General features: G+C 49.8%; 1 protein-coding gene across 1 annotated transcript; it reads right to left on the bottom strand.

Annotated features, from left to right (window-relative positions):
- Nucleotides 1-555: 555 nt before the first annotated feature.
- Nucleotides 556-13,259, bottom strand: SERPING1 (serpin family G member 1). Its single transcript, XM_058689043.1, has 8 exons — nucleotides 13,067-13,259; nucleotides 12,418-12,492; nucleotides 10,285-10,792; nucleotides 8,600-8,734; nucleotides 6,280-6,483; nucleotides 5,947-6,086; nucleotides 2,333-2,552; nucleotides 556-1,071 (listed from the first exon to the last, which is right to left on the bottom strand). Exons 2-8 carry the CDS (start codon nucleotides 12,466-12,468, stop codon nucleotides 818-820), a joined length of 1,512 nt encoding a protein of 503 aa, XP_058545026.1. The 5' UTR covers nucleotides 12,469-12,492; nucleotides 13,067-13,259; the 3' UTR covers nucleotides 556-817.
- Nucleotides 13,260-13,888: the final 629 nt, after the last annotated feature.

Below are 13,888 nucleotides of genomic sequence, written 5' to 3'. Positions count from 1 at the left end.
AAAGGTCTGCAAAGCTCAGAGCAGATTGCCCGTGTAAGCTCCCAACATCAGTGACTGTTAGTGTCGCGGTTGTTTGCAGACAAGGGACACGGGGACTGTGGTAAATGCAGGTCACCAAGAGCCCCTGACTCATGGCCTCGTCTGGAACTTTGTAGTGCCTTTCCATTCTCATGCTAGATGCGGGCAAGTGACTTGCTCTGGCTGATGGTAAACTTGATGCAGAGGTGTGGAAAAGACCGCTCATTTCTGACTCTTTCTTGGAATCCCTGCCTGCAGGAAGGATGTGGGAGACCTGCAGAGGAGAGCCAAGGTATCCCAGTGGAATCCATTATAGATCGGTCATCCCCCAACTATTAGAGATCCATGAACAAGTCCTGGGAAGATCAGGCAGGTCGGTAAGACCACTCCTCCACTCCCAAGACTTATGTGAAATAATAAGTGGTTGCTATGTTAAGCCACTAAGTTTGGGATGATTTGTTACCCAGCAATACTAGCTGATACAGGGGCCATGGGAGCCCTTGTCCTCAAAAATTGAAAGGCAAATAAGAAAGGAAGTCATGGTCTGCCAGGTTTTATTTGTAGAGTCTGGTAAACTTGAGCCAGAGAAAGCTGCAAACAAGTGTTTTGGGGAGCCCTAGGGAAGGGACATTAGATGTAGGTCCTTCAGCAGACCCCGAGGGCACCCTTCACATGGAGGCAGGGAACACACGAGGCGGGAGGTGGCTGGAGGTGAGTCCAGGCAGGCAACAGCAAGGCTGCCACCGGAAGGGCGAGGCTTGAGGGGGAGGGCTTGCCTTAGCTTGGTGGCCTGCGGGTCTCAGATCCTGGGGTCATACACCCGCCCCATGAAGACAGGGAATTTGTGTTGCTGGTCCCAGATCAGGAAGAGGAAGGGCTGCTGCACTTCAAAGACTAGCAAATTGCGGGCCACGGAAACAGCCGAGGCCGCAGCCGCCTCCACCCCGGACTCCGTCAGCTCCAGCACGGCCTGGTGCTGCATCGCAGAAACCTGAAGATCCGTGTCATCTGTCAGCCCGCACAGGTTGAGGTCGTAAATAAAGTCAAAGAATTCTAGAGCAGACCAGAGAAAAACAAGGAGTCAAAGACCAGCAGGAGGGACGCCTGGCTGTCTCAGTTGGTAGAGCGTGCGATTCTGGATCTTGGGCTTGTGAGTTCGAGCCTCACATTGAGTGTAGAGATTATAGAAAGAAAGAAAGAAAAGAAAGAAAAGAAAGAAAAGAAAGAAAAGAAAGAAAAGAAAAGAAAGAAAGAAAGAAAGAAAGAAAGAAAGAAAGAAAGAAAGAAAGAAAGAAAGAAAAAAAGAAAGAAAAGAAAGAAAGAGGAAGGAAGGAAGGAAAAGAAAGAAAAAAGGAAGGAAAGAGGAAAGAATAAGGAAAGAAGGAAAGAAAGGGAACAAGCAAGAGAAAGAGAGGGAGGAAGGAAGGAAGGAAGGAAGGAAGGAAGGAAGGAAGACCAGAATGAAAGCCTCAGCTGCTGAAGACATTTGTCCTATATTGTCTGGGTTAGAACCAAGCCCCAATACTCTCTTTGTCCACTTCCCTTGCTTGTCAAATTATATATTGTGCCTTCTGGTCCACTTTCTTAGATCTTGTATCAGTGGGCTGATCTTCACTCCAACTACCACCCTCTCCGAAGAGGTGAGAGGCCTTGCCACACACCCCCCCCCCCCCACCAAAGAACATTGAGAAATGATATTCTTGCTTCCTTGGACCTTAGAAGTGAGGTCATACACCAGAAAGAGGTCATATGTTACCAAATGAGGTCATATACTAGGAAACAAGTTCACCTATTAGAGGGTTCTATAACAGAAAATGAAATGATATATCTGGACATGAGGTCAAAGATCCGGAAGTGAGGCCAAAAGTCAGGTAAGAGATCTCTGTTGCCTCCCCTAAACTCAGAAGCCTCCAGACTCTATTATGCAGATAGCTTCTTGCATAGTCCATGGGGTGGCTGCGTGTTATGAAAGGTGCCTGGGGAAGGAGCATCCATAACCCATCCTGGCCACCTGTCCCAGTGTCTATGACACGATGAACCAGAGTAGGAATAGTCGAGATGGAGACCTGGGTTGATGTTCTTGTTCATTTCTAATGAGCTCAAGGGACCTTGGGTGAGTCATGTAAACACCGAGTCTCAATTTCCTCAATGATCCAATGGGATGATAGCATCTTCCCCTCTAACTCACAGGACTGAGGAATAACCTGAGATGACGGAGGTATAAAATATCCTAGAGAGTGCTAAACCACATCCTAAGGATACCCTCCTCTCCACCCCAATGGCCTCGGAGTAATCCTGAGCTGCCAGAGCTTACTTAGGTTCTCCACGACCGTCAGCATGTCTTGCTTGCTCGTCACTTTGATGCGGGGTAGCGTCAGGAGAGTGGGCTGGAATTTGGTCATCTCCAGCTTCTTCATGACAGCCTTGAAGACAGTGGGGCTGAGAGCCCGTTCCAGGTCTTCAAGATGGTGTTTCGTGTTCTGGGGCACCAGGATCACCAAGCTGAGGTTGTGGGAGAGCTGCAGCTGCCCCACCTGGAGGGTAAGAGATGCGCCTTCTCAGCCTTCCGACCCCGGCTCTCCTGGCTCCCACCCACTGCGTCCCAAGGCTTATCGTTGGTCTGCCGCCATAGTCTGTGCTACCGCAGCAAGCCGCAGCCGGACCGAGGCTCCCAAGCTTGGCGACAAAACGGGAGGCTGGCTGGGTGAACGGTGCCAGTCTAGCTCTGTGAGTTGCATCTCTGGCGAGATGCAGAGAGAATGAGTATGGCTTTCTGATCACACAGGCGGAGGACTATACCCCGACTCCGCTGCTGACTAGCCACACAATATAGGCAAGCAAGTTGATCTGAGCCCTGTTCCCTTCCCCTCCACTGTGCTGTGCATAAAGTATATAACAGAGTCATCACATCAGTTCTTTTATTTATGTGTTTAATTTTTTTTTAATTTTTTTTTTTGAGAGAGAGAGAGAGAGAGAGAGCGAGTGCATGAGCTGGGGAGGGGCAGAGTGAGCGAGGAATCCAAAGTAGCTGTCAGCTACTTCTGAACGATCAGCAAGGAGCCTGAGATGGGGCTCAAACGCACAAACCATGAGATCATGACCTGAGCCGAAGTCAGATGCTTAACCAACTGAGCCACCCAGGTGCCCCAAATGCTTATTTATTTTTGAGAGAGAGAGAGAAAGAGTGAGAGAGAAAGTGGGGGAGGGGCAGAGAGAGAGGGGAACAGAGGATCCGAAGCAGGCTCCGTGCTGACAGCAGAGAGTCCGACGTGGGGCTCGAACTCACGATCTGTGAGATCATGACCTGAGGCAAAGTCAGAGGCTTAACCAACTGTGCCACCCAAGTGCTCCAGATCAGTCCTTTGAAGGACGTTTTTAAAATTTTTAAGGTATCTTTTTTTAAAAATTTTTTTAAAATGTTTATTTATTTTTGAGACAGAGAGAGACAGAGCATGAACGGGGGAGGGTCAGAGAGAGGGAGACACAGAATCTGAAACAGGCTCCAGGCTCCGAGCTGTCAGCACAGAGCCCGAGGCGGGGCTCGAACCCACGGACCGCGAGATCATGACCTGAGCCGAAGTCGGCCGCTCAACCGACTGAGCCATCCAGGCGCCCCAAAATTTTTAAGGTATCTTTACACCCATCATGGGGCTTGAACCCACAACTGTAAGATCAAGAGTCACATGCTCCAAAGACTGAGCCAGTCAGGTGCCCCAGTCCTTTTAAAGACTTTTGGTGGCTCTTTATTGTCTATGAGATTAAGTATAAATCTCTTCGTGTGGCATTTGAGATTGTGTACAAGTCGATCCTAGCTTACCGGTCAAGCTTGCCATTAAAAGGACTTCCAACTGGTGGTCAGACAGAAGTGTGACTCAAGTACAGGACCCATAGGTCTAATATAGAGGGGCTCTCAACCCAGGGTGAATTTGCTCCCAGTGGACACTTGACAATGTCTAGACACATTTTGGTTGTGACAATTGGAAGGGAGGGGACCCACAGTGCTGCTGGCATCTAGTGGTAGAAGACAGGGATGATGCTAAAATCTACACAGTGCCCAGGATAGCCCCTCATAACAAAGAATTACCTAACCCGAAATGTCAATAGTGCCAAGGCTGAGAAACCATAGTCTAATAGGATGTAAGAGACTATAATTACAAGGGCACCATGGTTGAGGTTGGGATAGGAATGAGAAGAATCTAGAATGCAGAATTCAACTGGGCAATAAAGAAATTAATGGGAAACCCATCGATTGTTGGAATGCAAAATAATGGCTCGGAAGAAACTGGCGTAAACTGATATCAACTGAAGAACATGGACAAAGGGTCCCTGTTGGCATAGGCACTGGATAGGGCAGACTCATCTGGAAATGTATACCCTTCAGGTCCTGGGTACAGACCTTGAATCTCTTATCATAAGATTACCATGTTGTGGTCTTAAATTTTCCAGCCAGTAACCCTTGTATTCCTGAATCCGTAAATCTAATCTCCCTAGTTGGGTAAATGTTCTTGAGTCCTAGTAAGCCTTAGAATTAAGTATGAGTTTAACAAAGTAAACCAACTCCATAGTATTCACATCAGAGTATATTTAGGGTGGTTGGTGTGTTCATTATTCAAAATGGTGTGTATAATTTTTAAGAGAACAGACATCGGGGCGCCTGGATGGCTCAGTCGGTTGAGCATCCAACTTCAACTCAGGTCAAGATCTCACGGTTTGTGGGTTTGAGCCCCACACTGGGCTCTATGCCAACAGTGTGAAGCCTGCTTCAGATTCTTTCTCTCTCCCACCCTCTCTCTGCCCCTCCCCTGCTCATGCTCTTCCCCATTCTCTCTCTCAAAAATAAATAAACATTAAAAATATAATAAATAAATAAACTCATAAGAGAATCAGACATCTTAGTTTTATGCTTTTAAGCAAAAAAAAAAAAAGGTGTAGGATAATTAAATTTGAGAATGATATTGAGATGTTGGTGGAAAGCTGATTTACTCTTCAAATTCAATTTTTACTTTACAGTAAGATTTAGGTGCTTGGAAAGATCTAGCCAACAGGGGGGTTGTAATTCAGCCCTGATGGGTATCTGGCAGGCTTAAAAAGAAAATCAAGTATATGAAACTTATAAAGTATTTTTATAAAGCAAAATATATGGACAAGCTCAAATTGCTTGTGGAAATATGAACCATATTTGTAAATGGAATAAATGGTTTAAAGGAGTTTAATCTGGCGGCGCCTGGGTGACTCAGTCAGTCAAGTGTCTGACTTGGTTTCGGCTCAGGTCATGGTCTTATGGTTCATGAGTTCGAGCCCCGCGTTGGGCTCCACACTGATAGTGCAGAACCTGCTTGGGATTCTCTCTATCTCTCTGTGCCTCCCCTGCTCATGCTTGCTCTCTCTCTCTCAAAAAAAAAAAAACAAAAACAAAAACACAAAACCAGAAACTTCTGGGATCCGTATTCAATCTTCCCACCCTTCCCATCCGTTGACATTTTACCATTCAATTTCTGCTAAGGAACATATGCCATTTAACACATGCACACACGTGCACTTACCACGCACATGCACACACAGCTATACCTACCCATACCCATGTACATCTACATACACATGCTATGCACACGACTTAACTAAGCCACCAGGGTCTCCTGGTGGGTTGATGAGAAAAAGAAACAGATGAACAGACTCACTTTTTGACATTCGATGCAGTGGAGATGAAGAAACTTTTAGAATCCTGCTTTCCAGCCTAAAATAAACCATGCCTGCCTCGGCCAAGCTAGAGAGGGGAAAAGCAGAAAAGATAGGGTGGAAATACAGATGGAAGGAGTAGAAATGAGAAGTTCATAAGGGTATGCCCCAAACTGATGGGGGCCGTGGCATAAAAGACACCAGGACCTGCCAGAGGCTCTGAAACGAGAGTGGGAAGGGCCCAGAACATACCTTGGCTTTCAAAGTTGGGTCAGTGAAATGGGCCACCGGGTATTTCTTGCTGTTCATCATGGATGCTTTTATCACAGAGGATTTGAGGTAAAAGGGCTCCATCCTGGTTCTTTTTGGATCAAAGGTTGTCTTCCACTTGGCTAGAGGGAAGGGGAAGGAGAATTACTCTAAGCAGGCGGGCAAGGGATGACGAGGAGCTCAAAGCCCTGTTGGCAAGGGGTGGGCCGGGCACAAGGGGGTCCAGCTGTGGAACTTGGGGTTGCGTGGGCTTTCAAGCCAGGAAGAGGGAAAGGACTCAGGGCAGAAAGACCGCGTGGCTCAAGGCTCCCTTACCACTCAGGTAGATGGCGTTGAGGAAGACCAGGCAGGTGTCAGAGGGCAGGCTGTCCAGCAGCTGCGTGATCTTGTGGTTGGTCTTCTCTGCCACCCAGGTGTTAATGAGCTCCGTATTGACATCACTGTCGTTTCCCAGGACTGTGGGTCTGCTGCCATAGAGGTTCTGAGAGGCATTCACAAAGGTGTCTCTTACGGCCAGGTCTGGGGGGCGGGAGGCAGGTGGAGAGAGGGAGGCATGAGTCCCCTGAACATCCTCTCCCTTCTAGGAGCAGGCTGTGAGAGGGAACACGTTTCCTATCGCTCTCAGCTCGCCGCAGCGAACGCGGCAGGCTGGAGCAGGGGGCCAGCCCGCTCCTCTTACAGACACGACAGTGGAGGCCCCGAGAAAGCCAGCTCTGAACTGAAGGCAGGACCCATCCGAGGCCCTTGCTGTCTCCCCTTGCCGGGTGGTTGTAGCTCGGCAAAATAACTCTTCTGAGATACTAACTTCCATTTGCCAGTGTTTTCCCTACTCTCTCCCCTGAATTCAGCAGAGAATGGACTCTGCTTCTCGGTGTCAGCGGAAATCCGGTGAGATTTCCCGGCTTTTCTTCTCTAAAGTTCAAGTCCACTAAAGAAAATAGTGTTTGGGGGAGCCTGGGTGGCTCAGGCGGTTGAATGTCCGACTCTCGATTTCGGCTCAGGTCATGATCTCACGATTCGTGAGTTTGAGCCCTGCCTCGGGCTCTGCGCTGACACTGCGGAGTCTGCTTGGGAACCTCTCTCTCTGTTCCTCCCCTGCTTGTGCTCTCTCTTTCTCTCTCAAAATAAATAAATAAATAAATAAATAAATAAATAAATAAATAAATACTTAAAAAAATGGGGGGGGGAATAGTGTTTGAAGAGTAATTTTTCTTGGACTAAATAGATAACATCAAATGCAGTTGTGTTTTCTACCAATCTAGCAAGACAGAGGATTGAGCGGATTTGTAGCAAATAAGTAAATGCAGTGTTTCTTGAACACCTCTGAGACAATTTTGCCCATCTCTAAAAGCAGGGTATTTTTTTTTTTTAAGATAATGGGCTGATGGCTGAGTTTCCTTTGTTTCTTCTTCTTCTTTTGTTTTGCTTCCCTGTGTTTTCTGTTTTTTACAATGAGTAAGTATTGCTTTTTAAGTTTAAAAAAGTGGCGCCTGGGTGGCTCAGTCGGTTGAGTGTTCGACTTCAGCTCAGGTCATGATCTCACAGTTCGCAGGTTCGAGCCCCAAGTCAGGCTCTGTGCTGACAGTTTGGAGCCTGGATTCTGTGTCTCCCTTTCTCTCTGCCCCACCCCCACTTGTGCTCTGTCTCTCTCTGTCTCTCTGTCTCTGTCTCTCTCTGAAACAAATGAACATTAAACATTTTTAAAACAAGTTTAAGAAAAACAGGAAAAAGTTTTCCCTTTAAAGAAGGGGGTCAGACTAGATCTGTAGTTTTCGAACCTCTTTAAGGAGAAGAACTGTGGTTTCAAATAGTCATGTCTGAAGCCCACAGTTAAAAGGGTTCTGGTGGAAGCTGGGGGAGGGCTCGGAGCCTGGCTGGCCCCATCTGCCCCCGCCCCCACAGCTGGTACCCCACCCACCACTCAGCCTCCCTGATCACCCCCCTAACTTCCACCACGACCCCTGAAGCAGCTCAGCAGAACCCCAGGGCTCTGGGGAAGAAAATTTGAAAATAACTGTATTACATCATTTTGGAAGCTTATTAACCTTATTACATACTCAATAATGCAATATACGTAAATGACCACAAATTCACAGAACACAAAAGTGCAAACAACTACAAGTCTCAAGGCTCCCCTGACCCAGATTAATAAAAAATTTTCAACTTGAGGGGCACCTGGGTGACTCAGTCGGTTAAGTGTCTGACTCATGGTTTTGGCTCAGGTCATGATCTCACGGGGTTCGTGAGTTCAAGCCCCACCTCAGGCTCTCCCAACTCAGGATTGATATTCTCTCTCTCTCTCTCTCTCTCTCTCTCTCTCTCTCTCAAAATAAATGAATAAACTTAAAAGAATTTTTTTTAACTTGAGCCCTCTGGTCCTATCTATGAATAAATGCAGAAGGCCATTCTTAATCTAATCAGGGTTGATGCATGGAAATGACTTGCCCAAGGCCTTACCAGGAGAACCATCCAGCACCTAGAGCCAAATGGCATTCCTGCTGAGGCCCTCACCTGCTCTGCAGTCCATCGCTGATGTTCTAGCTCTAACGTTCCCTCCAGCCTCTTTCCCCAGGTCCCCCTCAGAATCCTCTCCAATCCCTGCTTAGCAGCTGTTGTCTTCTCCCAGGAAACTCACCCGGGCTGTGGAAGATCTGAGAAAATGAAGTGAAGCCTTTGGATGTGAAGGCCTTCATGGCCTGGTGGACACAGGCAAAGTCCTCGGGGTAGGAAAGGAGGTTCTCCAGGTTTCTCTTGGTGCTGTCCCCAGCGCCTAGGACCAAGGGCAGAAATGAGGGAGAACTGCAGGAACGGGGGACCCACCATTCAGGACTAGGATTGAGAGACCAGGCTGGAATTATGGGGGGGGGGGCACGTTGTTTCTTGCTTTGAAGGGAATCGCAAATCATCTGAGTGGGAGCGACTGTTTCAAAAGACAATTCCTATGTCAAAGACAGGGGTGGGGGAATTGGGAATAATCACGGATAAGCTTTTCCAAGGCTTTGAATAGTCTCCATTTTTCCACCTAATTTTAATCCCACATGTCACGGAAGGCCTAGTCCAATCACTGCCTGTTTCACACGTATACTATTACTTAGTTGGTTTGGGTTTACAAAGGTTTACCCTATAGGCAGGGACACATGAGAGGAGACACCAGAGAATCACAAAACAGCATTGATGTTTGGGGGCACCTGGGTGGCTCACTCGGTTAAGCATCTGACTCTTGATTTCAGCTCAGGTCATGATCTCATGGTCTGTGACTTCAAGCCCCAAGTCAGGTTCTGCGCTGACAGTGTGGAGCCTGCCTGGGATTCTCTCTCTCTGTCCCTCTCCTGCTCCCTCCCTCCCTCTCAAAATAAACAAATAAAATTAAGAATAAAAAAAAAAAAAGAGCATAGACGTTCAATACCCTTTTAGTTATTCATTATTAGATGTTTATTGTGCCCCTCTTCCGTGCAGTAACAGAAAAAATTTATGGAGCACTCTATAAATGGTGTGTAGATAGAGGTTAATCCCACGGGACTTAATAGCATCTCTCAGGAAGGCAGAGGATCAACATTTTTTTGACCTCCCTCTGAGCCAGGCACTAAGCTATCTGCTTTCTTTTTTGGAGTAGGTACAACCACCTCCATTTCACACCTGAGGACTCGGGCTCAGAGAAGTTCAGGAGCCTGCCAAGGTCACACAGCCAGAAAGCACCATCAGCATGATTCTATTCTACGTCTATCAGTCATGGCTTCACCTTCCTTACCGCCTCGCCCTGAACCAAGGCTGGTGACTGGAACTTTACTTTATATGTTCCTGTATCGAAAATCGGATGACTTCACTCATATGAGGACTTTAAGAGATAAAACAGATGGACACAAGGGAAGGGAAACAAACCTAATATAAAAATAGGGAGGGGGACAAAACAGAAGAGACTCATAAATATGGAGAACAAGCTGAGGGTTACTGGAGGGGTTGTGGGAGGGGGGATGGGCTAAATGGGTCAGGGGCATTAAGGAATCTACTCCTGAAATCATTGTTGCACTATATGCTAACTAACTTGGATGTCAATTTTAAAAAAATAAAATAAAAAATGTTTGTTCCTGTACCGTCCGTGGGGTTTTATAGGCCTTGGTGCCTATCAAATCACTGTTAGCTGAAGGCATACGTGAATGCTCAAGAATGAAAGGTTACCCTCCCCCCAAACGTAGCCCATTTTTATAGCTTCCTCCCTGAGGCATCTGGGGTTTGTAAGCATCTGGGTGGGGAACCTCCTGGGAGGGGCCAACGTACGACTTGGAGAGAACTTTGTCAGGACCTGAGTTTGTCAGAACTTACCAAGCAGGACCTGAGTTAGGAGACTGGCAATGCTGAATGGAGAAAAGGCCATGTTGGTCTCCACCTTCTTAATTGCTGAGAAGGCATGGTAGAGCTTCACCGAGAAGTCCATCAAAGCCTCTCCCAACTTGGACTCTGCCGACTGACTCTCCATGTCAGAGCAGGAAGTATCAGGCCCCGGACAGAAGGGTGCCGTAGTGGGCTCGGTAGTGGGCTCGGTCGTGGGCTCAGTAGTGGGCTCGGTCGTGGGCTCGGGCGTGGGCTTAGTCGTAGGCTCGGTCGTGGGTTGAGTAGTGGACTGGATGAAGGGCTGACGGGTGGATTCAAAAGCAGTATTAGTTGTTTCGACGGTTGAGCTGGTTTTCAACAAGGTGGAAGAGTCCTCGGTGTGCTGAATGGATACATCCTTGGGGATCTCTCCCTCCAAGATGTGTTCTTCGCTTTCTCCTTGCTGGCTCTCTGCCGTGGAGCTCTGGCTAGGAACACTCCGATCTGAGAAGGCTCTAACCTGCGGTTCAAGAAACGGAGTTTCATTTTTCCCGCCACGAAGCACAGTCCCCCTTAAACACTCAAAGCGGGAAGGGAAGGGGGGGCTGTGGAAAACGTCCTGTACTGGAGAATAACTGCTGGAAAAACCTGGTGGGTAAGGGGCCTGCCTGAAGCTGCCAACCACTAGTTTTTCCAGAGAAGGGGCAATGCAGGAGCCGGTGGGGGCAAGGGTGGAGGCAGGGATAATCTCCGCAAAGGTAAGGAGCAGACGGGGACTCTGTTAACTCTGGGCAATCACTGCCTTACGGGAAGTTGTTTCCCAAATTTTGGAGCTGAGTGCCAACGGCCATTTATCGATGTTCTTGCAATTTCTTCTTCTTTTTTTTAATGTTTACTTATTTTTGAGAGAGAGACAGAGCGGAAGCAGAGGAGGAGCAGAGAGGGAGACGCAGAGGGAGCTCCAGGCTCTGAGCTGTCAGCATGGAGCCCAACGTGGGGCTCGAACCCGCGAACCGTGAGATCTCATGACCTGAGCCAAAGTCGATGCTTAACCGACTGAGCCACCCAGGCGCCCCTCTTGCAATTTCTTTTAGGTATCGGCCTGTCTCGGCTCACCTGCCAGGCCAATATAGATATTTGAGCTCGTGATCTTTGCATGAGAACTGTGGTTTTTCAAATTGTGGGTTGCAAGCCGTTACAGTAGTGCCTACCGAAAACCCCCAGCGTTCCAAAAGAAAGGAAGGGAGGAGGAAGAAATAGTATAGACCAGTGGCTCTCAGTCCGAGACCATTTTAATCCCTGGGAACTTTTGGCAATGTCTGGAGGCAGTTTTGGTTATCTTCCGGGAGGGAAGGGGATTGGGGGGTAGGGTGGAGTTGCTAATGGCCATCTCGTGGGTAGAAACCGGGGATACTGCAAAGCGTCCTCCAGTGCACAGGATAGCCCCTCCTACTGAATTATCCAGCCCCAAATGTCATGGCTATTATCCCATCTCACTGATAAAAGAAACTGATGCTGAGATATTCAGTAACTAACCCAGGGTCTCACAGAAGCTGATGATTCGACTCTGATTCCAGATCCCTCGCTCATCAAAGGGCAGCACCTGCTGATTCTCTAATGGCACTTCCCAGGCCAACTTCCACACTCGACCATCCCTGCACAGACGCGCAAAGCAAGCGCCCACCTTCCTCCTGACTCCCACACCACTGGGACCTCTCGCTGCGATCGGCCCCCACCCAGACCCCCGGAGTGTTTTCACAGGCGCAGCCCCGAGAGAACCAGGGTCTCAGCAGCCGGGGCCCCACCCCACCCCGCAGCTCAGTTTGCCACCATAACCCCCGGCTTCTAGATCACAGAATGCTGTCCATCTCCTGGCCCTCTCTGACCCTCCCGCTCTATTCTCCACTTTATAAACCATCACAGGTAAGCTCGGGGAAGGGACTTGCTCAAGGCCACCCCAACTGGTGGGCAGCGGGCCGGGATTAGAACCTGGCTCCTGCCTTGCTCTCTCCGAACCCCGGGGCAAGGACCACACTTGCTGATGTCAAGAGGAGCTCTCTTCGTTCTCCGGGCCTGGAACGGTTAAACCTCAACCCCCTTCCCCCTCCCCCCCCCCCCCCACGTCCCTTCGAAGGGACCACTCACCTCAGCCAGCAGCAGCAGCAGGAGGGTCAGCGAGGTCAGCCTGGAGGCCATCTGGGCGGCGGCGTCAGCCGGGACCTGCGGAGACAGCCGGCGTTGCAGTCAGCGCCCAGCCCTGGGGCCCTAGGGGCTTCCACCCCACAGCACCTTCCACCCACCCTGGGCCCGCCCCCATTCGGTTCCCGGCCTTAGCCCCTCAGCGCGAATCCCCTCCTCCTTCTACTCCTCCTCTCCCAGGCTCCTCCCCCTGTTTTGTTTTCCCCAAACCGCTTCCCTTTCCCGGCACCGGCTGGCCCTTCCTTCCCCCTCCCAAGGCCGGGTCTCCATCCATCTGTTCCATCCAGAGTCCGGCTTTAAAGCCTAACAATGACGCTAGAGGCAGGGGGAAGCAGGGGAGGTCCAGAGGGGGCTGGGCACCACAGCTCAGGCGGGAGCGGGAGGGGGGTACGGTGGGGGGGGGGGGGGTAGAGAGGGGCACTGAGGGGAGGGGGTAACGGGAGGAGGGGGACAGAAGTCTTCAGTGGAAGCAAGTCTACAGAAACTTCAGAGATAAAAGGGGGGCAAGAAACCAGGGAAGGGAAAGGAGACGAAGACACCCCACTCCCCACCCCCACCCCCGCACCCCTGCGCCCCCCCTCCCCCATCACCAAACCTGCTCCAAACTCCTGGACGCTGGGCAGCTTCAGTGCCGACTGAGTGGATAGTCCCGCAGGGTCAGGGAGGTGGGGTGCGTGGTGGGGTCGGTCTTGGCTATTGGCTGGCTCAGGACACTGCCCAGTTACAAATTAAGGATGATTGATCGCCGCTGTGAGTTCCCGTAAATGGGGATGGGACGGACCACTCGGTCGGGCTTCGTGGGGCCGGGCCAGATTTCAGTCCCAAGCCCCTTGGGGTGGAGAAGCTTGGGTGCAAGTTCTCAGCCCTACACACCCAAAGTTCCTCTTCTGTCTTCATGGGTCCTGATGAAACTGCATAGACCCAGAATATACTCCATAGTTTACAAGCAACCAACTTTTGGGGAATTGCTCAGCTCTGCTAATCCTCAAAGTAACCCTTTGGAAATCGGTCTCATTGTGCCCGTTTGGTAGTTTAAAAACCTGAGCCTTGGAGCAGTTAAATGTCTGGCCTGTGATCACCCGCACTTGGAAAATAGCCTGGACTCTGACCTAAATCCCCTCAAGTCCTGAGCTCGGCCCTGTTCTCCCGTGTGCTGTGCGGGTGTCGTGCTTCGCCGCTGGAGACCTGGAATTAGTGGTTCTTCGCTTGTAGAACAGGTGAGGAATCCGCGAGGCCGCCAGCCCAGCAAGCATTCATTCCCCTTATGCCTGGGCAGATGGTTGGGTGTGAGGCCAGTGGCCTGGGAACCAGCAGACCTGGCGGTGAGGCCTGGCTTGCTGTGTGACCCCCAAGTTGTTTCCCCCTCGCACCAAGCCCTCCTCTCTGGGTTGCCAGATAAAACACAGGAAGCCCTGTT

Source organism: Neofelis nebulosa, chromosome 10 (assembly GCF_028018385.1).
Source record: "Neofelis nebulosa isolate mNeoNeb1 chromosome 10, mNeoNeb1.pri, whole genome shotgun sequence".
Lineage (NCBI taxonomy): Eukaryota > Metazoa > Chordata > Mammalia > Carnivora > Felidae > Neofelis > Neofelis nebulosa.
Note: the sequence above shows the minus strand (reverse complement) of the source record. Positions and strands in the feature narration are given on the sequence as shown.

Bases quoted from the DNA above. Each gene is read 5' to 3' on its own strand.
- SERPING1 (XM_058689043.1), bottom strand. From the start codon at position 12,468: ATGGCCTCCAGGCTGACCTCGCTGACCCTCCTGCTGCTGCTGCTGGCT. The intron at 6,087-6,279 runs GTAAGGGAGCCT...CCTTCCCTCTAG, and splicing joins CAACGCCATCTACCTGAGTG to CCAAGTGGAAGACAACCTTT. The intron at 1,072-2,332 runs GTAAGCTCTGGC...GGTCTGCTCTAG, and splicing joins GACGGTCGTGGAGAACCTAA to AATTCTTTGACTTTATTTAC.